This window comes from Pipistrellus kuhlii, unplaced genomic scaffold (genome assembly GCF_014108245.1).
Source record: "Pipistrellus kuhlii isolate mPipKuh1 unplaced genomic scaffold, mPipKuh1.p scaffold_m20_p_20, whole genome shotgun sequence".
NCBI lineage: Eukaryota > Metazoa > Chordata > Mammalia > Chiroptera > Vespertilionidae > Pipistrellus > Pipistrellus kuhlii.
Window position 1 is genome coordinate 15,171,181 of NW_023425516.1, and position 25,943 is coordinate 15,197,123.

The 25,943-nt window shown below is 44.4% G+C and overlaps 1 protein-coding gene across 3 annotated transcripts in view; it reads left to right on the top strand.

Moving 5' to 3' along the window:
- The first annotated feature begins 13,097 nt into the window (after positions 1 to 13,097).
- The window catches only part of ATP2A2 (ATPase sarcoplasmic/endoplasmic reticulum Ca2+ transporting 2), a 48,137-nt gene continuing 35,291 nt past the window's right edge, over positions 13,098 to 25,943 (top strand). For 2 of the 3 annotated variants that reach the window (XR_004990003.2, XM_036449292.2), the window contains exons 1-4: positions 13,100 to 13,825; positions 14,506 to 14,523; positions 14,624 to 14,706; positions 23,996 to 24,100. Coding sequence is in view for 2 of the 3 variants with exons in the window: in XM_036449292.2 (XP_036305185.1) it covers positions 13,708 to 13,825; positions 14,506 to 14,523; positions 14,624 to 14,706; positions 23,996 to 24,100 (324 nt within the window). In the remaining variant the exon portion in view is untranslated. Of the gene's footprint in view, positions 13,826 to 14,505; positions 14,524 to 14,623; positions 14,707 to 23,995; positions 24,101 to 25,943 lie in introns of all 3 variants that reach the window. The other variant, XM_036449293.2, reaches the window with a different exon arrangement.

The following is a 25,943-nucleotide window of genomic DNA, read 5'->3' on the forward strand; positions in this document are numbered from 1 at the left end:
TTAATCCTCCCCACCAGGGCCCCCAGCAGAAACTCTCTCTAGGCCAAACTTAACAAATCCCACTGGTTCTTTTAGCAAACACTCCCTTTATCCAGGCCGTGTTTGTGTTCAGGGCTGGGAATTCAGGATACACAAAGCCAGGTCTCTGTCTTTGAGGGTCAGCCGGGCACACACAAGGCCGGGGCCCCCCTCGTTTGGAATGCCTCACACCCAAGGTTCCTTTTCTTTCCCAGGCTCTGCAAGGCCCCTCTAACTTCAGCTTGATTGCTTATTCTAAGCTCAGGTTGCTCATCCGTAAAATGGAGTTATTCACGGTATTCGACCCCTTGAAGACTGAGGACTCAACAAAAACACTTAACCTAAGACACACAGGCTACCAAAAACAAACAAACAAACAAAAAAAAAACTGGCTGTTATTCTTTTCCTCCTGAGGATAAGATTTATTAGGGAAAGCGGAGGAAACAGGAGGAGCTGGATCTGAGCCTCAGTTTCCCTACCCACTAACAACTGCTTACCCGCCCAGTATTCTCTGATCATCAGCTTCCTGGGTGATAACAATTTCCTTAATTGGAATGAATTAGTGCAAGTCGCTAACACAGAGCAGGAGTTCGGCACGTTAACCTCCTGGAACTTCTTAAAGATCAGAAGACACCGATGCTCCAAGAAGCCAGAAGCGACTGGGAGAGACGCCAGCTCGTCCTTGGGAAATGTCCCCATCCCCCTAGTTAATCCTCAAAGCTTGACCCTCCCTGACTGGCTTCTCCTTCACCCTGAGCGGCATGCTCCGTGATCAACTGTGTTCCCTCCCTCTGTCCTCTGAGCTTCTGTACTAAGTACCTGGAGGCCCTCATCCTGTCCACACTCAGGCATCACTCGGCCCGAGATAGCCACCAGCTCCTCTAATCTTTCCGCATAACCCAGTCTCCCCCTCCCCTCACCCCCCACTTCATCCCTTGTTCCACTAGCTCCTTAATCAAATTAAGGGAAAGAAGAGGATTTAGATAGGGTTACTAAATATATTTCTGTTCAGGGCAGGGAGACAAAGAGAAGCGTTTGGAGGAGGAGGCAGAGTGTGAAATTCCTTACTGGAATGCACTCTGAGAGCCTCCTTTCTCTAGAATCGGCCCCAGAATCACCTATCTGGACAGAGTTTTCTCTTTGGCAAAGTGCTTTCACAGACATTATCTCATTCTGATACAGGCCCGCTGGGTGGCCGAGTGCCCGCTTCCTGGGAAGGTCTGCGGAGGCCACCGTGCCTCGCGAGCCGGTCTGACCCTGGTCTATATATTTCACAGGACACCCTGGCCTGCGGCTTTCTGTAGAGCATGACACCAACCAAGGGGCCGCTCACAGCTGGAGGTCACAGTTTTCCCTTCTGGGTCCTTCCCACAGCAGATTCGCAATCTTCCGAAAATGTTTGCCTTTTAAAAACTGTAAAGTGCTTCTTGTACAAACCTTTGAAACTGTACCAATGGATAAAGGGGAAAACACAAATCACACGTAATCCACAATTTAACCAGTGGTAATATTTTGATGTTGCTCTTTTAAGTGTTTCTGTTTATTGTTTTCTGTTAATCCTCACCTGAGGATATTTTTCCATTGATTTTTAGAGAGAACAGAAGGGAGAGAGACAGAGAGAGAGGCCCATCGATCTGAGAGACACACATGGATTGGTTGTCTCCTGCACGCACTCCAACAGAGGTAGGTGCCCTAGACTGGAATTAAACCTCAGACTGAAGAGTCTGACACTCTGTCCACTGAGCCAAACTGGCTAGGGTTTCTTTAAATGTCTTTGAAATGGACGCATGTATTTGTGTATATCTGCGTGTGTGTGTGTTTGCAAAAGTGGGGTTAGAAGCACATGTGTTATTTGTATTCTGCTTTTATATTTAGTATGTTATTTTTGTGTTCCATTTCATCAAAGATTCTTCTGAAATATAAATACCATGAATGAGGATTCCTTTTCTTATTAAAAAATTATACATGCCTATTATGAGATAATATTGCTGACATTGATTAGGTCTTACAATACTAGTAAGCCCAGAACCCTGTTCAGGGTTAAATTATCACACTTAATCACCCCAGGTGGAAACTGATAAACTCATTTTACAGATAAGGAGAATGAGGCCTTACAGAGGTGAAGGAACTTGTCCCAGCTAATAAAGGCTTAAAATGCCCACAGGATTTCACACATTCTTAAATCACATACAGGAATGGCCATATTCAATGACTATATATTGTAATATCCTCCAGTATAGATCTATTATGATTGCCCATTCTCTCTTTAAAAAAAAAAAAAAAAATATATATATATATATATATACACACACACACACACACACACACACACACACTTTTATTGATTTCAGAGAGGAAGCGAGAGAGAAAGAGAGAAACATCAATGATGAGAGAGAATCATTGATCAGCCTTCTCCTGCAAGCTCCCCAATTGGAGATCGAGCCCACCACTGCAATCAAAGCATGTGCCCTTGACCGGAAGTGAACTTGGGACCTTTCAATTATTATTATTTTTTAATATATATTTTATTGATTTTTTACAGAGAGGAAGGGAGAGATAGAGAGCTAGAAACATCGATGAGAGAGAAACATCGACCAGCTAGCTGCCTCTTGTACACCCCCTACCGGGGATGTGCCTGCAACCAATGTACATGCCCTAGACCGGAATCGAACCTGGGACCTTTCAGTCCCCAGACCGACGCTCTACCACTGAGCCAAACCGGTTTCGGCATGAACTTGGGACCTTTCAATCCGCAGGCCAATATACTCTATCCACTGAGCCAAACTGGCTAGGGCTGCCCATTCTCTCTGAACATTTAAATTGTCCCCGCCACCTTCTTTTTGCTACTATAAAGAAGCAATGATCATCTTTGCATAAAACCATCTGTGTTCACATATCTTGTTATTCCTTTAGAATCTTTTCCTAGAAGTGAAACGACTGAGTCATCGTTTTAAAAGTCTGGCCACTTATTACCAAGCGGCTCTCCAGAAAGCCAGCATGCATTGCCACCCGCTTGTTCTTTAAGAACCATCCAGTTAAGTCAGTAAAAATGGTGTCTCCTTGGTTTCCAAGTCCTTGATTACTGACCGAGGTTGACCTTTTCTTTCACGCATTTATTAGTTGCAGATCTGTAACTGTCACAGATTTCAGTTTGCCATTCCTGCTGGCATGTCTCCCTTGCTCTCACCCTCTCTGTTAATTTCTGGACCCAGATTAAGTAGGGATCCACCCTCGAGGGAAAATTCTTTCATATTTAACATATCCGGTAGAACTTCGGGCTTAGTGAGACGCTTGTGTCCCCATTTTGCACCCCCTCTCCGCCCTCATCCCCAGCCACGCTGTGCAGTTCCCGCAGCATTGCCCCGCCTCAGAGGGGAGGCCAGAGTTCAAGGTTTTCCTTCAGAGACCCGGAAGCTCAATCTGCAATCTCAGATCGTTCCGGAAGAAGCTGAGCTATAGCCAGAAGGCCCATGACCTCTGCTTTCTCCTCCCATGAAACCTCAATTCCTTTTGTTCTCAGGGGTTGAAAAAGGAGCAGGAACCAGAAGGAACCCCCTTTCTCATAAGCCCCCTGGCGGAGGCTGCATGAGTCTTCCTCCCTCCTCCCCCCCGAGGAGCTTTCTGACGGGGACCTCCCTCTCTCTGCAGAGTCCTGCTCCCCTTGGAGCGGGGCAGGAGGGCACTGTCACCTCCGACAGGTTATATAACCCCCTTCTTATGCCTGGAGCCCTAGGCGATGAGAAGGGCTGGGTGGGTAGTCCCTGAGCTCCCTCAGCGTCTGGAGGAATTTGCACAGACCTCCTGGCTTTAGGCTCAGCCCGAAGTGCCAATTAGACAGCGCGTGTTCACCTCGGGGTGGGTCTCCTCCTCTTACTGTCACTGGAGAACTTGGGGGTCTCCCTTCTGTGGGCTCTTCCCCGAGTTACTCTCCCTCCTCACCTCTACTTAGGATCTTTGGCTCAGGTTATTGGCCATTCAGTTCTTTCAGGTTGTGCCTGCATGGGGGCAGAGCGGACTGACTTCCAGGTCTGGGAAGTGGAGAAAGTAAAGTGTGGCCCAAGGACTGGACAGTAAGACGTTCCCTTGGCCTCTTCATATAATTCTGATGTGTTTTGACGTGGGAATCGTGTCTTTGGCTCGATTCTGGGCCATGTTTCAAAAGGCCCCTCCTGCTATGCTAGCACATCCAGACCCCAGAAGACAGGGGGTGCTCCACACACAGTGCTGGCCTTTGGGAAGGATTCCTGGGGCCTGATCCTGGTGGACTGGGAGAGCTAGACTTCTTCACTGACTTCTCAAGTTTTTATTCCTGCGAATGATGGGCATCTCTTGCTCTATTTCCCATGTTTTTCTGTGCAATACTGTGTGTTTTTTCTTCTTGTTGTTTTAAGTCTAGTCTATTATTTTTAATATGTCTTTATTGATTTTAGAAAGAGAAAGAGAGAGGGGTAGAGAAAAAGAAACATCAATGAAAGAGGAACATGGGTCGCTGCCTCCTGCATGCCCTTACAAGGGATCGAGCCAGCAACCCGGGCATGTTCCCCGACTGGGAATCGAACCGGTCAGGGGCTGACAATCACTGAGCCACACCAGCTGAGCTGTGTGCATACTGTTTTAATTGGGCCACCTTAGAATGCCTTTCTCCTATTATCGTTGGTGGGAAGTGAGCAATCAAACTGTCAGTTTAAAACGGGTAAGATAAGGTCAGCAAGATGTGTGGGGTTGAGATGCCATCCCGCAAGGGAAAATGACTCTTGGTGGCTCATATTGTTTTGGGGCTGGTTTACGTTGCCGTGCAGTTGTAATGGAAAACGAATAAAAATAAAAATCCTGAGGCCCATTTTGGCCAGCGCTTGGGAAGTTAATCCCGTTGTCCTGGCCAAATTCCAGCTCAGGTCACCACATTCTGCTGGCGGAAGCCTCCTGGTGCAGTTTTCAGTGGATGGAACTTTCTGTTTTGCCTCTTTCTCAGCTCAGTGTGCAGTGCATTAAACAGCTGTCCCTCCCCACCCTGGGGAGGCGACAGTTCTGCAGTGGGACTAGATGACCCTGTCCCCTTATCACAGTGCGAGGAGTGACTGGTCTGGGACCAGGAAATTAACCTGGTCCAAGGATAAGGCCTGGGAGGTGCTTGCTATAATCCAGACGGATGTGCATGTTATAGAATCCCAGATTCCTTGCATTAGAGGTTTTTCAGGAATCATCTAGTTTGTTTCCAAAACCCCATTTGTTTTGTAACATTTGTTATGCAAATTAAAAATGTTTCTTGATCTGAAACATTTTTTTCTCCTAAGTACTCAGAAATGTATCTCCTTTCTCAACATGGATGCTTTCGCTGCTTCTTCTAATTGTTTTACTGATTCCCCACCCCCTAATGCTTCACTCTTTCCCACATGAAATGTATTTTATTTCATAGTGTGAGGAATGGATCCAATCTCATTCTTCTCCTTACAAATGATCTGTTCTCCACGCCTCGTGGAGCAGTGATTTCTAATTGTGTGGCTTCAGCAGATGACTTAACCTCTGTGAGAGTCAGCTTTCAGTACCTGGGGAAATAGGCATGATAATGACACCTACCAGACAGGCTTGTCCTGAGGATGGAGCGAGACAACACGCGAAAAGTTCCTAGCACGTTGCATGCCTGGCGAATACATGTTTAGTAAATGATGTCTTCCTTTTCTTTTCTTTCTTTTTTTATTATTATTATTTTTTTTTCTTTTTTTTCCTTTTTTTTCTTTTTTTTTTCCTTTTTATCTGCATCAGCCTTCCTCCCCACCTCCCACCCCCCAGAACCCTCTCATGTACCACTGAAATGAAGCCTTGTGGGTGATCCACCGGTTGTCTAGCCCAGGTTTTCTATCAGGAGGTCACTGAGTAGGAAAGCTGGGGGAGTGAGTAGGGTGACAAAAGCACTTTTCCTAAAAAGACCCATCCTAACAACACATGCGCATTCTTTGCTGTTTCTGCAGTCCTCTCTCTTTCCAGAGAATGTTCTGCGAAGCTGTTCTGAGGCCTCCCAATGTTTCCCTCCCCGCGTAGCCATGTCAGATCTTTGGGGGAAATGTGATTTTTGAGGACAAAGCTCAGTGTGGGTTGTTTTATTTTGGGGGTGGGAGCTGGCCGTGGGTTTGCTGCATTCCAGGAAGAGGGAGGACTGGCTGTCCTCTGATGAGTCATGGAAGAGAAACGTCTAATGTTTGCAAACATCTCCAGCCAAGCTTCTGCTTTCTTGTACTCCACCCATCCCCCCACAGATGCAGAACGGACCTACCAGAGCTGATTCGAATGTTAAGCTTGAAGGCTAACTTGGAAGGCTTGGGTTTGAGATGGGAAGCAGCTGAGAGAAGGGGAGGCTGTTGTCTTGTACCTCTGAACTCCGGCTTGGGAGACACGGGGACGGGAGCTTACAAAGGGCGGGTCTGTCTCCCAATGAGGACCTGATCTGGGTGGTGTGGGAGGACTGGGTGAATATTCAACATCTACAGAGGGGTGGAGAAAGGAGCCCAGGGGACTGCAGAAAAGAAGGCAAGGCCTAGGAAGAGAGGGGAGTCTTGCTAGGAAGATGAAGGCTGAGCAGGCTGGCGAGGGGCAGGAGCAGATGGGCTCACGAGGCCACCTCCCAGATGGAAGGGAGCAGGCTTGTCAGACATGCTTCCCTCAGGATACACAGCGCCCCCCTTCTATCCCTCTCCAAAATCAGGAGAGAATCACACCAGGACTTGGGAGGGCGGCCAACCTCCTGGGACCTTTTGTGAACTATCAGGTAACTACTGAGGGATCACAGTAGGAGACCTAAACAAACCTCCACACCCCTCCTGCTCCCCCCCCCCCCCCATTTTTTCTATTGTGAGACATCAAGGGAGCGAGCTGGTCAGCTTGGGAACAAAGATCCTATTCTAGGAATTTGCTCACTGCAACCCTATCCCCTGCATTCACGGCCCTTGAATGTCTGCCCGAAGGAAACTCTACCTGCTCACGGCACTGCCACCAGGGCTGGAGCAGCACCCTGGCACCCAGTGGGGAAGGGAAAGTAACTCATCATTTAAAATTAAAATCACATTCAACCAGGAGGCCCTGCCCCCTCCCTCCCCTGCATTTTAAGCATTTTGCCGTTTAAGGTCCCAGGGCACCTTGGTTTGGAGGAGGAATGGGGAGAAGGGGGGCAGTGGGAGAGAACTTTTGAAATCTTTCAAAGAAAACCCAAGAACAAACGACCGGAGAGAGAAATAGCTGCTATATTTAAACTACATTATCCCACTGGGGAGCTCTGGTTTTGAAAGCCAGTCCATGGGATTTTGTTTGGCGCTGCTGTGTGGGTTTCTTTAGTCTTTGGTGGTGTGTTGTTTTTTAAGGGCAACGTTTATTTTCCCAGAGCAGTAGTTGCAAAGGAAGTGGAAGACCTCATTCATTCATTTGGTGGGTATGTTCCTGAGCACCTGCTACATGCCCCACCCTGCGCAGGGCCCGGGACACAACGTCAATAAGGGAAACTCAGCCCTGAGAGCAAATAATGACCAGCTATTCATTCATTCTTGTGCACCTTCTAAGTGGGGATGACTCCTGTTCTCCTGGAGTTTAAAATCTGGTGGCAGAAGTCAGACAATAAGCAAGTGACCTAGGTGACAAGTGCTGGGAAAGAAAGAGAACTATTCACATGTTTGCCCCTTTGTTTTCCTTCTTAAAACACCCCCCCTCAATGCTGTTCTCAGCTCTGAACTTGCAAACGGCTGCAATTATTCATGGCTCACTTCTTAGAAGAAGGTAACCATCGTACCACCCTGCCCTCTGCCTGTCATTTTCATATGTGAGCCCATGTCCCAGTCATGTGGCAAGGTCAGGTGGACAGCCGGGTATAGGAGTCAACATGTATTGATATTCCGGTGGTGTTTAAAGCAATGGGCTAAGGGAAGATCAATCATAGATGGGCAAGAATGGGAAGTCCTAAGTGCTGGGCCATTGCACATTTCAAAGTGGAGCGGAGGGTAGGAAGGATATGAAAAGCAGCTGGAGAGGATCAGCCAGAGAAGGCAAACCTGAGTTACCATAGTCCAGCTGAGCAATATACAAAACAGCGGTGTGGGACACGGCCTAGCAACTGGCTTCTGGGTGGTGAGGATGGGAGTGATGGAACAGGCTCTCCCAGGGAAGGCTTCACAGATGGGGTGGAATCTGAGCCTTCGCCAGGCAGATCTGAGCGGCAGGAACAGCCTGAGCAAAGGTATAGATCTTTGGCTTTCCCTCAGTGTGGTGGGCATCTTTTATTTAGCCAGCCCAACATGTATTCCCCTCCTCTGGGGCCTTGTTTTCCTGGATGTGGGTCCTGAGCTAGCAGATTAACATCACGTGGGGTTGTGTTAGAAATGCAGGTGCTTAGGCTCCATCCCAGACCTCCTGCAGGAGAATTCTGGAGGTGTGGCCCAGGCCCACCCCCTGATGCTGCTCTAGGGAACCACCTCTCCCCCACCCGGTCCATGTGAATCAAGTGGGGCTGACCACAGCGCCTGCTTCAGAGGAAAGCACATGACCTGAGGAAAAATTAGGCCCTTCCCTCTGTGGAAATTGCTAGCCTTGGTGAGCTGTAAATTGGAGGTGCCGGGGGCCACGTCTGCCATCACCTGGAGAGAGCCTGCTGAGAGCAACAAGCTAAGGTGAGCAGCGGAGCCCAGATGGAGATTCTCAGGGACTTTGAGCCCCTGGGTGGAGCTATTCTCAATTTGGAGTCTTGTTCCAGTAAGTCAGTCTCTCTCTCTCTCTCTCTCTCTCTCTCTCTCTCTCTCTCTCTCTCTCTCTCGTAAGTATAAGTCAGTTGAACAGAGTATAGAGCAGTTGAACAACTAAATACAAGGCTTTCTGACATTGAGCCATCCAAAGACTTATTAATGGAAGCGGAGAGGCAAATTCTGGAAAAGATAGTCTATTAAGTTTGGCAACTTTTCAGATGTGAGACTTAGTTTGTGGACATGCAGAAAAGGTGGTGGTCCCTTGGCACTGGCATGTCCTCATTCAGCCCTGAATAAGTTTAATTCCTCCTCAAGCCGTGCCAAACTGCACACCTTTCTGTGAGACGACGACTGGGACTTGGAGATTGTTGTAGAGAATCTGCCTGGATCTTAGCAGCACGTCTGAGAGTCGTATCGTTCAGGTCTTACAGACCAGCAGAGAAACATGGGCTAGCTAACAGTGTGGTGGACTAACATCCTATCATCACTTTAAGAGATGTTATTATTTATTTTTTAAAATATACTTGTATTAATTTCAGAGAGAGGTAGAAACATCATTGATGAGAGAGAATCCCCCCACTAGGGATCGAGCCTGCAACCCTTCAGTCCACAGGCTAATTGCTCTATCCACTGAGGCAAACCAGCTGTGGCACCTTAAGAGACTTTAATTTATATAACAAGGAACGTATTTTCATATAACGTGATCCCTTAAGTCAAGCTGACTACATCAGGTGTTCAACCAAAAGAATGGTCTGTTCTAACGCTCTGTGATAAATGTTATGGGAAATAAGGAAGTAGGAAAATCCGTACCCGATTTTCACTTTCCTGACTCTGGGACCTATAGTCAAGTTGACTTAGAGCAGTTGAACAACTAAATACAATTGATTGCCTGGAATGAATGTCTAGAAGTTATATTGGATAAGGACAAAAAAAAAGTCATAAGTCCTGCTTGTCACATGTGTAATGAAAGCTGGGACATCCAGCTACACATTGCTTGAAAAGGAGGGCTCTAAAAAGAAAACAGATAGCAAAGATGGCCAAAAGGAACATGAGAACATGCCACTATAGTCAGAGTTCAGTGCCTGGGTTAAAAATTAAAAAAAATCAACAGTTCAAGGGCACAATGGAAGAGTTAACATGACTGCAGCTTATATATACAGAACTCAGTTTTTAGTTGATTGTTGACACAAATCAACAAGGTGAGGGGAAAGCATCCAGAACAAAGGTAGACAGTGGGAGACCATGCCCAGTCGTTTGTGTTCAGGATCCGGTGTCTCCAGGACTGGGCAAGGATGCTGAGGGGTTGCAGACTCCTGCTATAGGAGGAACAGCTCAGAACCCACGCTGTTCTTTTTAGCCGAGAAAAGACTTTTATAACGCACAATAGATATCTCGAAATACTCAAAGGGGTGTCACACAGAGGAGGAGTTAAACTTGTTCAGAGTTGTTCCAGTGCTAAATAAGAACCAATGTCTAGGAGAAGCTAGCGGGAGGTGGATTCAGCCCAGAATAAGATGGCTTTAATGATGAGAGCTGTCCAAATATGGAACAGACTGCTTTTTGCAATCTCCATCGCTTTACAGGAGGGCTTTAAAGGGTTGGGAAGTTGGCTCTGGTCTCTTTCGCAAAGTCACTCTTCATAGTAGGCCTTTTCTGTGTGTGTGTGTGTGTGTGTGTGTGTGTGTGTGTTTTCTGTGTGCCTAGCTTTTCAACTAGCCTGCTTCTTGCCAACTAATGTCCTCCTTTACCAACTCCTTTGAGGTTCTTGGATCAAGTCATGCATCTTTCTGATTCAGTTTCTTTTTCCTCTCCCTGTCCTCAATTAATAGAATGTAATTGCAGCCTTGGATGGTTTGGCCCAGTGGATAGAGCATCAGCCTGCGGACTGAAGGGTCTCAGGTTCGATTCTGCCCAAGAGCACATGCCTGGGTTGTGGGCTCCATCCCCAGTGGGGGGGCGTGCAGAAGGTAGCTGATCAGTGATTCTCTCTCATCATTGATGTTTCTCTATATTCCTCTCTCTTCCTCTCTAACATCAATAAAAAATATAAATTTTTAAAAAAGAATGTAGTTGCAATCCTTGATAAAAATGGAGTATTTCTAAAAACCCATTCTTACTTTGGTTAACCTTGTTAATAAACATGTCATTCATAAAATAAATTGAGCATCTATTTCTATGTAAGTAACTAGATCTTTCTGCTTTTCAGAGGCTGGGTTTATGCTCAATTTTGGCATAACTTATGAAGATTAATCAGATTTTGAACAAAGACAGATCTAGAGAGCATATATAGGTTTCTCAGAAGAAAGTAATGTGTATGTTCACATTGGTAACTGTTAGCACATCATCACCCTCCTAGACTATTCTTTGCAATATCTATTTATTGGAGGTTGGAATACTCCCTTAAACTGAAAAATGGGATTTTAGCCTGAGGTTGCCCCTTTCTATATCACATACCAATTATATCAATAAGTGATCAGCATATACCAGGGATTGTACTGCGTCCTGAGGTTGGACAAGATGGACAAGCCCCTGTTCTCACAAAACTTATATCCTTGTAGGGGGAGGCAGGCTGATAAACAAAAATATATAAAAGGGGAAGAAAATAAAACAATAATGTGATAACAATGGACCAGGGAGGGTAGCCACTTTCATCAGCCAAGACACCGCTGAGGTGGCATGCAAGCTGAGATCTAAATGAAATGGGACCAGGCACTTGAAGATATGGGGAAGAGCATTCTGTACAAAAGCGAGGTCGGAAACCCTTGAAGCTCATATACCAAAGATGCTTAGCCAAAGGCCCAATTTCCAGGCTGAGAAAGGTTTACCACCTTCCTACCTGCAGTTCTTCCATTGGTGCTGAAATGGATGAGAAGAGGCAGGAGAACTGGTAAGAAAAGGTGTAGGTAGACCTGATCTTGAAGGGAAAAGATCCAACCCTCCATTACCACACCCCCACCATGCAGTCACTGGCCCTCCAGGAGGGAGACTACAATCCTGTGACCTAACCAGTTTCCACCTCGCTTCTCTTGTGCATTGCCCTACGCTAGACTTCTGTTTGTTTCATGTAGGGTTCTGTTGGTCCTTGTCCAAGTATCAATCAAAACTGCATGCCAGCCTCCTCCACTCCTTGGAAATAATTAAATGACGTGCCTGATTTTTTCAGCTGGGTAATGCACTGTGATTTGCATCTGTTGAAGGCATTTATCTTAAGCCCTGGACCGAGTCATCTGAGGGTTTGTTTTTTTTTTTTGCTCCTGTGGATAAAACTCTGCCAGACACAAAAGTGGACTAAACGCCCCATTCTGCGACACACTCCCTTAAGAAAGCTGTTCTTTGTGATGCCAACAAGTTCATCCTTTGTTGATGAATTCAACTGCCACGGTCCCTAACTTCTTTAGGTCCCTAAAGGTAGTCTAACTTCTTTATGTTGCAAAAGTCCCTTTATCTTGCTGTTACCAAGGTTTTGTAGAGATTTCAGGTGCTTAAGAATAGACTTTGAAGTAAAGTTCCCCTTTCGCCTATTGGAGAAAGTGGGAGTCTAGAACACTGCCTGTTTTAAACGCCCAAGTGAAGCAAGCACCTATAGTACAAATCTCGCTGTTATTTAACAGCTAACAGTAGCATAACGTGTGTCTTCTATGCAGGCGTGCATCAAAGGCCATGTCGGCTATTAAAAAATAAAATAAAACCTCCACCCGCCCCCGTCCCCGCCCCCGTGCGATTCCCTCAATCAGGGCACAGAGCCCACTGGGGAAGGGCTCTTTGCGAGCGGTGGAGCCCTCGGCTGGGGACCTTGGGTGCGGTGTTCCCGAGGTGACATGAGAGATCTGGGCCGCGAGGGAAGTGCACTGCGGCATTCCTCCCCTCGGCTCCGGAGGCAGGGCTCCGAGGGAGACATCAGGGCGCATGGTGCAGCCCTGGAGGTGAAGGGCGAGGGGACGAGCCAAGGACACCATCCCGAGCGCGCTTCGGGCGCGGACCGAGTTCCCGGGTTTCCCGGCCACCACCCGGCACGAGGCCGACCCCGAAGGGCGAGCAGCTCCCTCGGGGAGGCGAGTGTAGGGAGCCCACTCTGAGCTCCCCATCGTCCTGGGTTCTAGCACTTTGGGTGGATGGAGATGGAGCGGCAGCCTGAGGAGACCGGAGCCCGCCCGCGGGCCAAGGTGCGGGCGCGGCGCGCGGCGGCCTGGATCCGGGTTCCTGGGGGCGGGGCGCGGAGGGGGCGGGGCTTGCGTGGCGGCGTGGGCGCGAGTCGCGCTGGAGGGAGGGAGCCGGGGAGAGGGGCGGGGCTGCGCCGCGCCGCCCGCGCCGCGCTGGGCCCTCTCAGCCAATGAGCGGCGTCCACATGCCGCGGCGGCAGCGAGAGGGGAGGCAGCAGCGGATAAATGCTATTAGAGCAGCCGCCGCGGAGCCGTCCCCGACGCCACCTCCTTCGCCGCCGCCGCTTCCTCTGCCGCTGTCGGGGGTGCGGAGCTGAGGACACAGGGCGAGCGCGCTGCGCACCACCGCGTCGGCTCGCCGCCCTCGGTCCGTGCCGCGCTCAGGGGTCGGCCAGGCACCCCCTCCTCCGGTCCGGGCGGGGCCTCGAGTCACATCAGGAGAGCCGGGAGGGGGCTCGGGGGCCGCGGCCTGCGCTCCGGGCGGGCGGTTGAGGGCGAGGGAGGCCCTCTCTTCTGAGGAGGAGAGGGAGGGCCGCCAGGCCCCCGCCGCCCAGCCGAGCCCGCCGCGGGCGCCGCCGGCAGGCCGGGCAGCCGAAGGGGCGGGCGCCCGCGGGAGGGGTGCGGGGTGATTCAGCGCCCCGCGAGGCGGAAGCGGCCGGAGGAAGAGGAGGAGGACAGGCGGCGGAGGGAGAGACGCCAGTCCGCGCCTGGGCGCCCGGGGTGGCACGAGGCCGCGGTCCGAGTGCGAGGCGGAGGCGAGGAGGCCGCGGGGACAGGAGGAGGCCAGGCCGGCCGGGCCCCCCGCAACCATGGAGAACGCGCACACAAAGACGGTGGAGGAGGTGCTGGCTCACTTCGGGGTCAACGAGAGCACGGGGCTGAGCCTGGAGCAGGTCAAGAAGCTCAAGGAGAGATGGGGCTCCAACGGTAAGGTGGCCGGGGCTGCTGCACGGGCCCCGCGCGGCCGGGCGCGGGCCCGAGCGCCAGGGAAAATGGCTGACGGGGCCCCACCTCGTGGGTCTCGGCTCCGCGCCCGCCGAGGGTGCAGACGGCGGCGGCGGCGGCGGCGGCGGCTCGGGCCCGCGCCCGGCACGAGGGGGAGAAGGGCTGCAGGTGGGGGCGCGGGGGTCGAACCTGCGTCTCCTTCGACCTCCCGGCGGCTCGAGCCCTTGACCTTCCCGCACGCAGCGGCCGGCCCAGCGCAGGGAAGGACGAGTCAGTCCCCCGCAGCTTGGCTGAGCCCTGCGAGACGTGTTCTCGCTGCCAGCCGGCTGGTGAGGCGTCGTCTCTAGTTGAGAATGCCCCTGACCGATCTGGTACTACTACCCAGAGCTCCACATCTGGCAGGAGTGATGACATAGCCGACATGACTCCTTGTTTCAGGAGTCCTTGTTGAGGTTGGAGATGAGATTTTACTTAGCAAGTATTGCATGTTTTACTATGGTTTCCATGGTAAAATGGTTGAGTGGACCTATATCGAGGTACATCTTTCAAAAAGTGGTCGTTTTTGAGCAATTTTTCTTTTAAAAAGACAAGTCTAACATGTTTTTGCTGTTTTCCTCCCCTCCTCTGGAATCGTTGCCTGGCGAATGTCTACATTTCTACAGAGTTACCGGCTGAAGAAGGTAAAGTAACCTTAACATGTTCTTCCCCCCCAACCCCCCCTCCTTTGTGTGCTGATGTTGAGATGACATTTACAACCAATGTGGTGTTTGTTTCTAACAGGAAAAACCCTGCTGGAACTTGTGATCGAGCAGTTTGAAGACTTACTAGTTAGAATTTTATTGCTGGCAGCATGTATATCTTTTGTAAGTATAAAGCAATTTGTTTTTTCTCCAAAATGTTGAGAATATTCCCTAAATGAAGAAAAAAAACGGGAAATAAATGATGTCTGTTGGGTGAGAACATTATATTATTTGGAGGTTTAAGCAGTATCTTCATTAATTGTTTTTAATCCTTGGTATTTTAAAATTACAAGCAAAGCAATCCGAAGCCTTTTGTAAACAGAAAATAGATGCCTAACATTTACAGTGCAGTTAGAAATTATCCTCGAATGTGGCATTCTTGTGACTTATCAGCTTTTAATATCAAAAAGTTCTTTATGGGAAGGCCTTTTGTGATTGGGGCTCTTCCATTGTGTAAGGTCGTCCTGAGATGATGTTGGGCTCTTTATAGTCTGTAAATAGAACTTACAAAAGGAATATACCAGTTGCTCTCCCGTCCTGGTAATGGCAAGGTGACAGTTGTTACTGACAGTGACAAGAATGATGACGGCAGTGATGGCACCACTGTTGACCAAATTTGGTCACTGACCTTTAGGGTGGCATATTTATCTAAATTGGACCCTTGTCTTGAGTGGCTCCTGGGTTAAGAGAACAGTGTTCAGTACAGTTGGATCTCGATTTTAAAAGGAAAAAAAAAAGAACCAGAGTGTTTTTTCTTGTTCTGCATGTGCTTGAGTCCTGTATGGTTGCTAAGAAACTGGTGAAATGCAAAGGACTACAGCAGAAGAAAATGATGGGGGTCGGTGAGGATATTTCTAGTTTATTCACATTTTTTTCTGTTCAGTATTAATTTTTTATTGAACAGTGGATTTCTTGATAGTTTTCCTAAAAATGGTCATGAATAGGACACAGATGTTCCTAATCCTAACAGCATGAGATGCTTTTTGTCCTTAGCTTATTTTGTTCTTACGAAAGCTATGATGGGAAGTGAAATTCACCCAATCTTTGAAAAATTGACACAGCTTCAGGATTTCATTTTTGTATGTTTGTATGTATGCCAGCCCCAGAGATCTACCTTAGTCTTTATGACAACCATACCATAGCGGGCTATTTTAGAAACTGAAGAAAATAGTGGGCATTAATTTAGATGAAGGGGGAGAATTGGAAAGAGATAAACTTTTAAAATATATTTTTATTGATTTCAGAGAGGAGAAACAAAAAGATCAGTGAGAGAGAATCATTGATTGGCTGCCTTCTGCATGTCCCCCACTGGGGATCAAGCTCACATCTATGACCTGGTTCATAGGTCCACGTTCAACCACTGAGCCATGCTGGCTGGCTGATTTTTATTTTATTTATTTATTTATTTTGAGTAATTCTGTGCACAAATTCTGCCATTGAGACTTTAATAATAATATACCATGCCACGTTAACCAAGTGATGTGTAACCATTAATCAGACCTCTTCTCAGAGATTTTCACTAAATGAAATGAAGAGGGATATATCAAACCATTTAACATCCTGAGTTAATAATCTAGACCTATTACATGCCCATTCTTCATTTAACCCCTGAAACCCTCCTCCAAATGGCTGCTGCTTTAACCAGCGAAGATAAAAGAATAGATTTGTTTAACTAGTTTTAATATATTGTCATGAGGCAAAAAAATTATATGTTTGGGCCAGTATAATATTTATATTTAAGTTGGCTGGCTACATAATTCTGAGATAGTCTCAGCTTTGTTAGTTAAAATACTAGGGTTTAGTAAGGCCATTAGGGACCTCTTAGAAGTTAACTGGTGCATACAAGCCAGAGATAAAATAAATTTCTGTTGAGTTATTCTGTGTATATAACTTAAAGCAGTTATAACATCAATGGTATTATTTCCAGTAAGCAAGCTATTGACTATTTGGGTTGTATAGGCTCTCTTGATTGGCCAATTTGAGTGACTATTAACATTTTTTAATTAATATGTGTGATGTTTGTTTTGAAGTAGGTAGTTTATAGTTTCTAGGCATTTTCAAATGGGTTATTAAGTAAATGCTTTAACTTTGTTGTAATGTAGGATATTGGTTTTTTTTGTAGCATGTAGAGTTGTGTTTTGAAATTGAGATTTGAGTTACTTTTGGGTAATTACTTGGAGTTACTGCTCAGGAAATGGACTATGTTACATTTTTGTTGTATGGGTTGCTACACAGAAAAGTACTGTGTTTAGAAGGACTGTTACTTGCTTTGATTAAGAAATTGCAGATAGAAAACCTGTTTGTTGATTTTCTTCAGGTGCAGTTGGCACTACTGCTACATCGAACTTGACCTTTTCATTTCACATTTATCACTCAAAAGAGCTTTGTGGTTGTCAGTTTATTTCTACTTAATGGAAAAAACTGGAAGGATATTTGTGTTCTTTTGGAGAAATGAATAGGTAGCTATATATGATAATCAGGTTCCACTCAAGTTAAAAAGAAATATTAGACTTTAGTGATTTATTTCAAATATCAAACTAGGTAGTAAACTGTTAACCATAGTTAATATTTTGCTGTAGCAGAAAGTAGGAAACTATTAATGTTTTACACTTGTAACCTGAAGAGATAGTTTAATTAGCTTCTAATTCATCAAAGTAGTTTATTTTAAAGGTCACTTAGAGTGGAAGAAGTGAGTGATATATCCTCCATTGCATATGAAATAACATCAGAAATTCTATAATTAAAAATAATTATTATTTTTTTAATTGGAGAGAAAGGAACATTGATTTGCTATTTCACTGATTTATATATTCATGAATCTATTGGATGGTGATAGTGCTGTGAAGAAAAATTAAGTGGTGGGGGCAGAAGAAGGAAATATGCAGAGGGGTGTATAATTTTCAAGTATGGTGGTCACGTGAGGCCTCTAAGAAGGTGATGTTTGAGAAATACCTGAAGGAGGTGATCGTGAGGGCCATATATTTCCCATCTGTCTGAATCATAAAGTCCCCCATAGCAACACAATTTGCATAAGTGGTACTACCTTCCACCTCCATTTTCCCACCTCAGCTGATTAGATCAACCCTAAAATGCTAGTAGAACTTTCTTAGGCCAAGGCATTTCTCAACTTTTCACTTATATTTCAATAATTGTCTTTTCACCCTACTGGACCCTTTAAATGGATTCTTTTTTTCTTTTTTCAGGGATAGGTAGAAACATCAATGATGAGAATCATTGACTGGCTATCTCCTGCACACCCCACATTGGGGATCTAGCCTGCAACCTGGGCATGTCCCCTGACTGGGAATTGAACTGTAACCTCCTGGTTCATAGGTTGGCACTCAAACACTGTGCCATGCCAGCTGGGCTAAAGGGATTCTTAATTCCCTTTAGAGCCTAGATTATTGCATTTGCTATAACTAATATGTATTTGGATGAGTTAGTGTTGGTAGCATTTTCAAAATATGTGAGATCCTTATACTTTGGTTTTCTCCGAACTATATTTAAGAAGTGTTTGAGCCAAAACCCGTTTGGCTCAGTGGTAGAGCGTTGGTCTGTGGACTGAAAGGTCCCAGGTTCTATTCCGATCAAGGCATGTACCTTGGTTGCAGGCACATCCCCGGTGGGGGGTGTGCAGAGGCAGCTGGTCGATGTTTCTCATCGATGTTTCTAGTTCTCTATCCCTCTCCTTTTCTCTCTGTAAAAAATCAATAAAATATATATTATTTAAAAAAAAGAAGAAGAAGAAGTGTTTGAGCGTGGCCGGCATGGCTCTGTGGTTGAGCATTGGCCTGTGAATCCGGAGATCACAGTTTAATTCCCAGTTAGGGCACATGCCTGGGTTGCGGGCTCAATACCCAATGTGAGGCGTTGTTTTCTTTTAATTTCTTATTTTTAAAAAGGTAAAATGAGCAATTTACTGACTGGTTTAACTAATATATTTAAAACCTTTCAAATATGGTTTGAAAGGTGAATATGTGTGATTTTATGCTGTTTTGAAGATTATAATCTCAAATCTGAAAACATTGAGTGTTTTTGCAAGGTTTGTCGGCATTGAAAGAGAATGTAATCTATACCTTTTTAAAAAAATCTTAAAGTTGATTTTTACTAAACATAGGACTTTTTGTAATTTAGGTAGATTTGGTAACTATTCACACAGCATATGTGTTCTGAAATACATGAAAGGGATTTTTCTTAGGAATTAAAAAAATCTTTAGCTTTTAAATCTTCAAGAAGATTTGAACAGTGTTGTGTGTGTTTTTTTATTGATTTCAGAGAGAAAGGGAGAAACATCAGTGCTAAGAATCATTTGGCTCTCTAGAGGTTATTGTGTTATACAAACATCAGTCTTATAGAAAGCAATTAGAAGATACCATCTTACTCAATTTAAGCAGTTTACATTGTAGCTGAATGTTCATTAGCAAGTGGTTACTTTGAATAGGATTAGCAAGTTTGAAATTGAACTTGCTGGATAATATAAGCCCCAGAAGACGTGTAATGTTTCTGTATTTAAACAGTGCAAAGCAAAGGGAACAAGAAACTCTTTATGCCTAAAATTATACTGCAATAGCCTTTTCTTCCACTTTTCTTTGATGCTGTTGAAGTTGGTTATCTTTTTGCTCTTAATGTTTAAGTTCATACACTGCCACTTAAGACTCTTAGTAGTATACTTTAGAGATTGTATGAAGTTTTGTTTCATCCATTTGTGCATCTATTTAATAAGTACAGTGAGCATCAACTGTATATGAGATATTTTAGGCCCCTGGGGATACAACAGGGAACAAAAGGCAATACAAACAGATAATTTTTTTATGTTTAACATATTCTCTCTCTCTTAAATATATATTTTTTATTGATTTCAGAGAGAAAGAGAGAAGTGAGAGATAGAAATATCAATATTGAGAGATAATCATTCATCTGCCTCTTGAACGCCTTCTTCTGGGGTTCAAGCCCGCAACCCTGGCATATGCCCTTGACCAGAATCGAACCCAGGACCCTTCAGTCCACAAGCCGACTCTCTTTCCACTGAGCCAAGCTAGATAGGGCTCTTCTTAAAAAATTTATTGATTTCAGAGAGGAAGGGAGAAGGAGAGAGAGAAATAAACAATTCAGTGAGAGAGAGCATTGATCGGCTCTCTCCTGCACGCCCCCTACTGAGGATTGAGCCTGCAACTCAAGCATGTGCCCTGAACTGGGAGTAGAACTGTGACCTCCTGGTTCTTAGGTCAAGACTTACCCACTGAGCCACATCAACCAGGCCAATCTATTCTCAATAATTTCCCTAAGCATTTTCCCCTCCCTCCTTATAAATATATTTTTATAACTTCTGGAAAAATCATAATGAACTGGTTGTACTATTATACTAATGAGGCATCTTGCATTTCAATACTGTGTCACTCATCCAATTTCTCCTTTTCTCTACCTTCCTCATATTATGGAGTCTTATTTGTCAGGATCACTTACACAAGAGAGGTTTTCTTTTCAATAGAACAAAACCATGAAGAATTGCACAATGTGATTTGGACATGATAGACTGTATTGATTCTTACAAGTTAATGAAATACAGTTCAGTCTGAACTTGTTTGGCTCAGTGGATAGAGCATCAGCCTGCAGACTGAAGGGTCCCAGGTTCGATTCTGGTCAAGGGCATGTACCTTGGTTGCATGTACATCCCCAGTAGGGTGTGTGCAAGTGGCAGCTAATTGATGTTTCTCTCTCATCAATGTTTCTAACTCTCCTCTCCCCTCCTCTCTGTAAAAAAATCAATACAATATATATTAAAAAAAAGAAAAAAAGAAATACAGTTCATTTTCATTTTGGACTGTGGCATTTAATTTTTTGGGTTATTTGTGGTTTTAAAATAGGCATTTTCAAAGTACTCGGAGGCATTTTCAAAGTACTCGGGCAATTGTTGTTTATCCATTTTTAACATCAGCACCATCCTTCTACCCTACGATTTATTTGCCCGCTAGTTTCTTATCAAGCAGTAATTAGTATATCTGCAGAACTTTTAAATAACTGTAAATGCCTGTGTTTCTTACACATAAACATTTAAAGTGATATGGTGGAAGGAAAGACAACTTCACTGTTCAGGTTAGGATCATTATATTATTGATGAATACCACTTGTGCAGAGAAACTATACATTTCTTAAAAAGTGGAGGTTTGCTCTGATCTGTCACTGCTCGCCTTATTCTATTCCTTTCTCCAGCTGTTATGGGATATTGCTCTAAGTTTGTTCCTCTGGGCCTAGCTGCCAAGAGGGAAATTCATATCTGCTTTAACAAGGTGTGAAGCTTATCTTACACTTGCTAATGCTTCGCTGACCTTTTGGAAAGGTCCTAGCTACTCTTCAAGTTAAACAGTTTTTCTCCCCCAAGAGCTAATTAAGTTTCTTATTTCTCATATACTGTCCTTGGCAAATGTTTGGAAGGCTAGTATTAAAGCAGCTGTGATCTTGCATCTATCAAAATTTACGACTTCCTAGAGAAGATTTCACTTTGGCATTAGGCCTGGCTTTAACACCAGGAATGTCCTGTTGAAAGCTTACAGCAACATTTATAATTATTCTGGTTTTCTTCCTGCCCTGCTTCACTAGCTGTCAGTTGTGATTGAAATCTACCTGGTCCTGGTGTCTACTGCTTTTTTTTCTGCCCAAATTGGTATTTCTTGTTAATTTGTCATTACCCTTTTTTACTTGGCAAAATTCATGTTGGCTCTTGCCTTAGTCATCTTTCTGATTGTTAGCTATTTGTATAAAACCTTACTTCATAGTATTCCACTAAGTACGTAGTCCAATGGTTTTATTATTACCCTAAATGATATCTGACAATATTACAAGTATCAAAAATTGTGCTTTTATTATTTACTAGTCTTTTAAAGATTTTGTGAAATATGGGAACATTTTAAGCAGTTTTTAAAAACATAGATAAACCTTAACTAACGGATTGGATCATTAGATATGTTTAACATTTTTCCTGGATTGGCAATTTTTCACAGAAATATCTTGTTAAATTTTTAATATTTTTATTTTTAAAAATATATTTTTATTGGTTTCAGAGAGGGAGAGGGAGAAAGAGATAAAAATATCAATGATGAGAAAGAATCACTGATCAGCTGCCTCCTGCATGCTCCCTACTAGGGATGAGCCCACATATGCCCTGACTGGGACCACCTGGTTCATAGGTCGATGAGCAACACTGAGCCATACCAACTGGCCAAAAATTTTAATAATATTCATTGTGGTGGATTCTCTCTTAATCACCTTGTGTTGCTCAACTGTGAAGTATACCATAGCTCTCTTGTAGCTTTTAGACCTTAATAAAGTTACGGTCATGTTAGCAAGGAATTAATTCTAATTTTTCTTGGAGCAGTGTTCTGTGTCCAATTGTAATATTTTTAGACTTGCGTCATTCTTGAAATGCTATCCTGCTTACCAGATATCATATGAAGGATAACCTTGAAAATATATTCTTGACTAGAGGCCTGGTGCACGAAATTCGTGCACAGGAGGGGAGGGTGTCCCTCAGCCCAACCTGCACCTTCTCCAATATGGGACTGCTGGCTCCCAACCACTCTCCTGCTTGATTGCCCCTAACCACTTCTACCTGCCAGCCTGATCACACCTAACCACTCCCTGCCAGCCGGATTGCCCCCAACTGCCCTCCCCTGCAGGCCTGGTCCCCTCTCCCCCCAACTGCCCTCCTCTGCAGGTCCAGTTCCTCTCAACTGTCTTCCCCTGCAGGCTTGGTTGCCCCTAACTGCAATCCCCTGCAGGCCTGATCGCCCCCTACTGCCCTCCCCTGCTGGCCATCTTGTGGCAGCCATCTTGTGTCCACATGGGGGTGGCTATCTTTGATCACAGGGGGGCAGCCATCTTGTGAGTTGGAGTGATGGTCAATTTGCATATCGCTTTTATTAGATAGGATTATGGGGCAGCCTTACAATAATTCTGTGACAACCTTCAGTAATACCAATGGGGGGGGGGGGGAATTTGAGTCAGTGATCAAGTTATTTTTATTATGAATTTATGCCAAGGGTATTGTTTGGCACTAGTGGCCTGGTGCATGGATTTGTGCACATTGAAAGGAAATTAATTAGAAGAAAGATTTGTGCATTAATTACATTACTGTAAAAAATTACATGTCAAACTAGTATATATAATATAGTATAAAATTAAAATACAAAATATTTTAATATTGCTATTTGCCCTTTTTTAATAATAGACATGTGCAGTCAACGTTTATTTAAATTGCCAGTGCATGTCATATGTACTAGTCGGACAGATGGTCAGACGGTCACTTAGCCTTTTATGTATATATAGATGAATATTACCCAAATTAACAAAGTTGTTATTTGCCTTTAACCAAATTAAGAGTGTAAGTTTTTCTTCTGAATATCCTATATAATAAAAGTGTAGTATGCAATTTGTCCCCTCGACTGGTAGTTCATCCGAGAGTTCAATCAGGGTCGAGGCTGGCCTGGGGAAGGGAGAGAGGCCTTGGCCAGCAGCCAATAGCCACTAGGGACTCTACCAGTGCACTGGGCCTCTAGTCTATATAATCTAGATAGTAAAAGCCTAAGCGACCATTACAGCGGAAAGACCAGAATGCCCAGTCACTATGATGCGCACTGACCACCAGAGGGCAGATGCTCAATGCAGGAGCTGCCCTCTGGTGGTCAGTGCGCTCCCACAGGGGGAGCACTGCCCAGCCAGAGCCGGCCTCACGGCTGGTGAGCGCAGTGACCTCTCCCACCTCCGCAGCAGCACTGAGGAGCAGTAAGCAGGCAGGCGGTAAGGAGTGAGGGGTCCCGGACTGCAAGAGGGTGCAGACCAGGCTGAGGAGATTCTCAGTTTACAAATTTCATGCACCAGGCCTCTAGTATACATATAAAATAAATGGGTTTTTATTTGGATTTTTAAACAAATATTACGTGAAAAAAATAAATTAGCTCTTAATGTTAAGAAGTATGCTTTCGATTCTCAAGAATTATTTCGAACAATACATAAGCTGTCTTTTATGTTATCATATTTCACCACTATTGGTTTCTAGGGATGAAAAGAGATTTTGTGTGTTTTGTTTTTTTAAAATATATTTTTATTGATTTTTTTTTACAGAGAGGAAGGGAGAGAGATAGAGAGCTAGAAACATTGATGAGAGAGAAACATTGACCAGCTGCCTCTTGCACACCCCCTACTGGGGATGTGTCCGCAACCAATGTACATGCCCTTGACCAGAATCGAACCCGGGACCTTTCAGTCCGCAGACCGACGCTCTACCATTGAGCCAACCTGGTTTCGGCAGATTTTGTGTGTTATAATTCCTTTAGTGCCAGCCACTTTTCTTATAAAGTGGCACTAAGCCTAAAAACACATTACAATTCTAACACATCACATGTGATTTCTCTTTCAGGTTTTGGCTTGGTTTGAAGAAGGTGAAGAAACAATTACAGCCTTTGTAGAACCCTTTGTAATTTTACTTATATTAGTAGCCAATGCCATTGTGGGTGTCTGGCAGGTAAGCACAAAATTCTACACTACTAAGTTTTAGAAATTTCTGTGACTTAAATTCTATTAATCTTTCTGTTATCCGTTTTTTCCTGATGTGTTGACTAAAAATACTCTGCAATGTCTACATGTGTTTTTGTTTGTTCATTGGTTTATTTAATGGCAAAATTTTAGATCTCTCACAAATATATACTTAGCTCATGCTTATATGAATTGTTCATCCTTCATGATAGCATGGAGTTACTCACAATGGATGAGAGAAGCTATTTACAGAGAGGAAGGGAGAGGGATAGAGAGAAACATCGATCTGTGAGAAACATTGGTCTGTTGCTTCTTGCACACCCCCTTCTGGAGATGTGCCCACAACCAAGGTACATGCCCTTGGCTGGAATTGAACCTGGACCCTTCAGTCAACAATCCGACACTCGATCCACTGAGCTAGCCTGGCTAGGGCAAAATTGTTTAAATCTTACATTGTTTTTCTTGCAGAGCATAATCCTGGCTGTTTTCAGCCTGTCACCTGAGCCCTTCTTATTCACAGAATGGAAGTTAATTTTATTTCAGAAACAAATGGATTTTTTCCCCCACCCTCCCTACTCACAAAATTGTTCTTCTGCTCATATATAGTTTGAGGACTTCAACTTTTCTAGAACTGTTGATTTAAGTATTGCTCTTTTATGTTTTTGATGAATGTAGTCATCCCTTTGAAGACTAAATAAAACAGTGCATCTGTTATTAAAGTGTCAACTTCTGCCCTAGCTGGTTTAGCTCAGTGGATAGAACATAGGCTCACAGACTGAAGGGCCTCAGGTTCGATTCTGGCCAAAGGCATGTATCTCGATTGCAGGCTGGATCCCCAGCCCTGGTCATTTGTCAGAGGCAACCAAATTGATGTGTCTCTCCCATTGATGTTTCAGTCTGTTTCTTTCTCTCCCTTCCATTCTCTCTAAAAATCACAGCAACAAAAAAAGGGTAAACTTTTGTTTGTGTTAATAAACACAATGATCTTTATGTGTCGGGCTCATATAGAAAGATGGCCTACTTAGAAAATTTTAATTGAACTATATTCCTTACTTTGATCCCCCAAAACATTTTTTATGTTTAAGCACAAATGATCCTCTTGTGAATAATTTAGGCAAAAGAAACAATACACAGCATTAGATTGTCTTTCTCAAACTAGTAGTATGTATTTTTTAATTAATTTATTCCAGTTATATGGTAGATACTTTATGTACATTCCCATTTCATCCTTACAGTGAACTTGTAAGGTAGATGATACTCCCATTTGACAAATGTATCATTGAAGCTCATAGTGATTAAGTGACTTATTAAAGGCCATATAGGTAGTACATAAAGTATCTGAAATTTGAATCTGGACCCATGCTAATACGAACTCCAAAGTAAAATTTTACAGCGGTTTAAAAAATAACATTCTTATATCTTAATCCCATTTGCATATTATGTAGAATAATATAGGCAATACTTGAGGGCTCTTACCTTCTGGAAGTAAGGAAAGTTATAATTACAGATAAAATCCTATATAATAAAGGTAACATGCAAATTTACCATCACACCCTCACACAAGATGGCCATCCCCATGTGGTCGCAAGATGGTGGCTACAAGATGTTATGGTACAGGTGTGTGTGGCTGGATGTGAGGTCTGTGTCTCAGCTATGCTCAGGGACAGCAGAATCATTTTCTACGTTATGATTTTACTTCCTTTACCTGTAGGGGCTTATTTTTTCATCTTTTTAAAAAATATATTTTTATTGATTTCAGAGAGGAAAGGACAGGGAGTGAGAGATAAAACATCATTGATGAGAAAATCATTGATCGGCTACCTCTTGCCTGC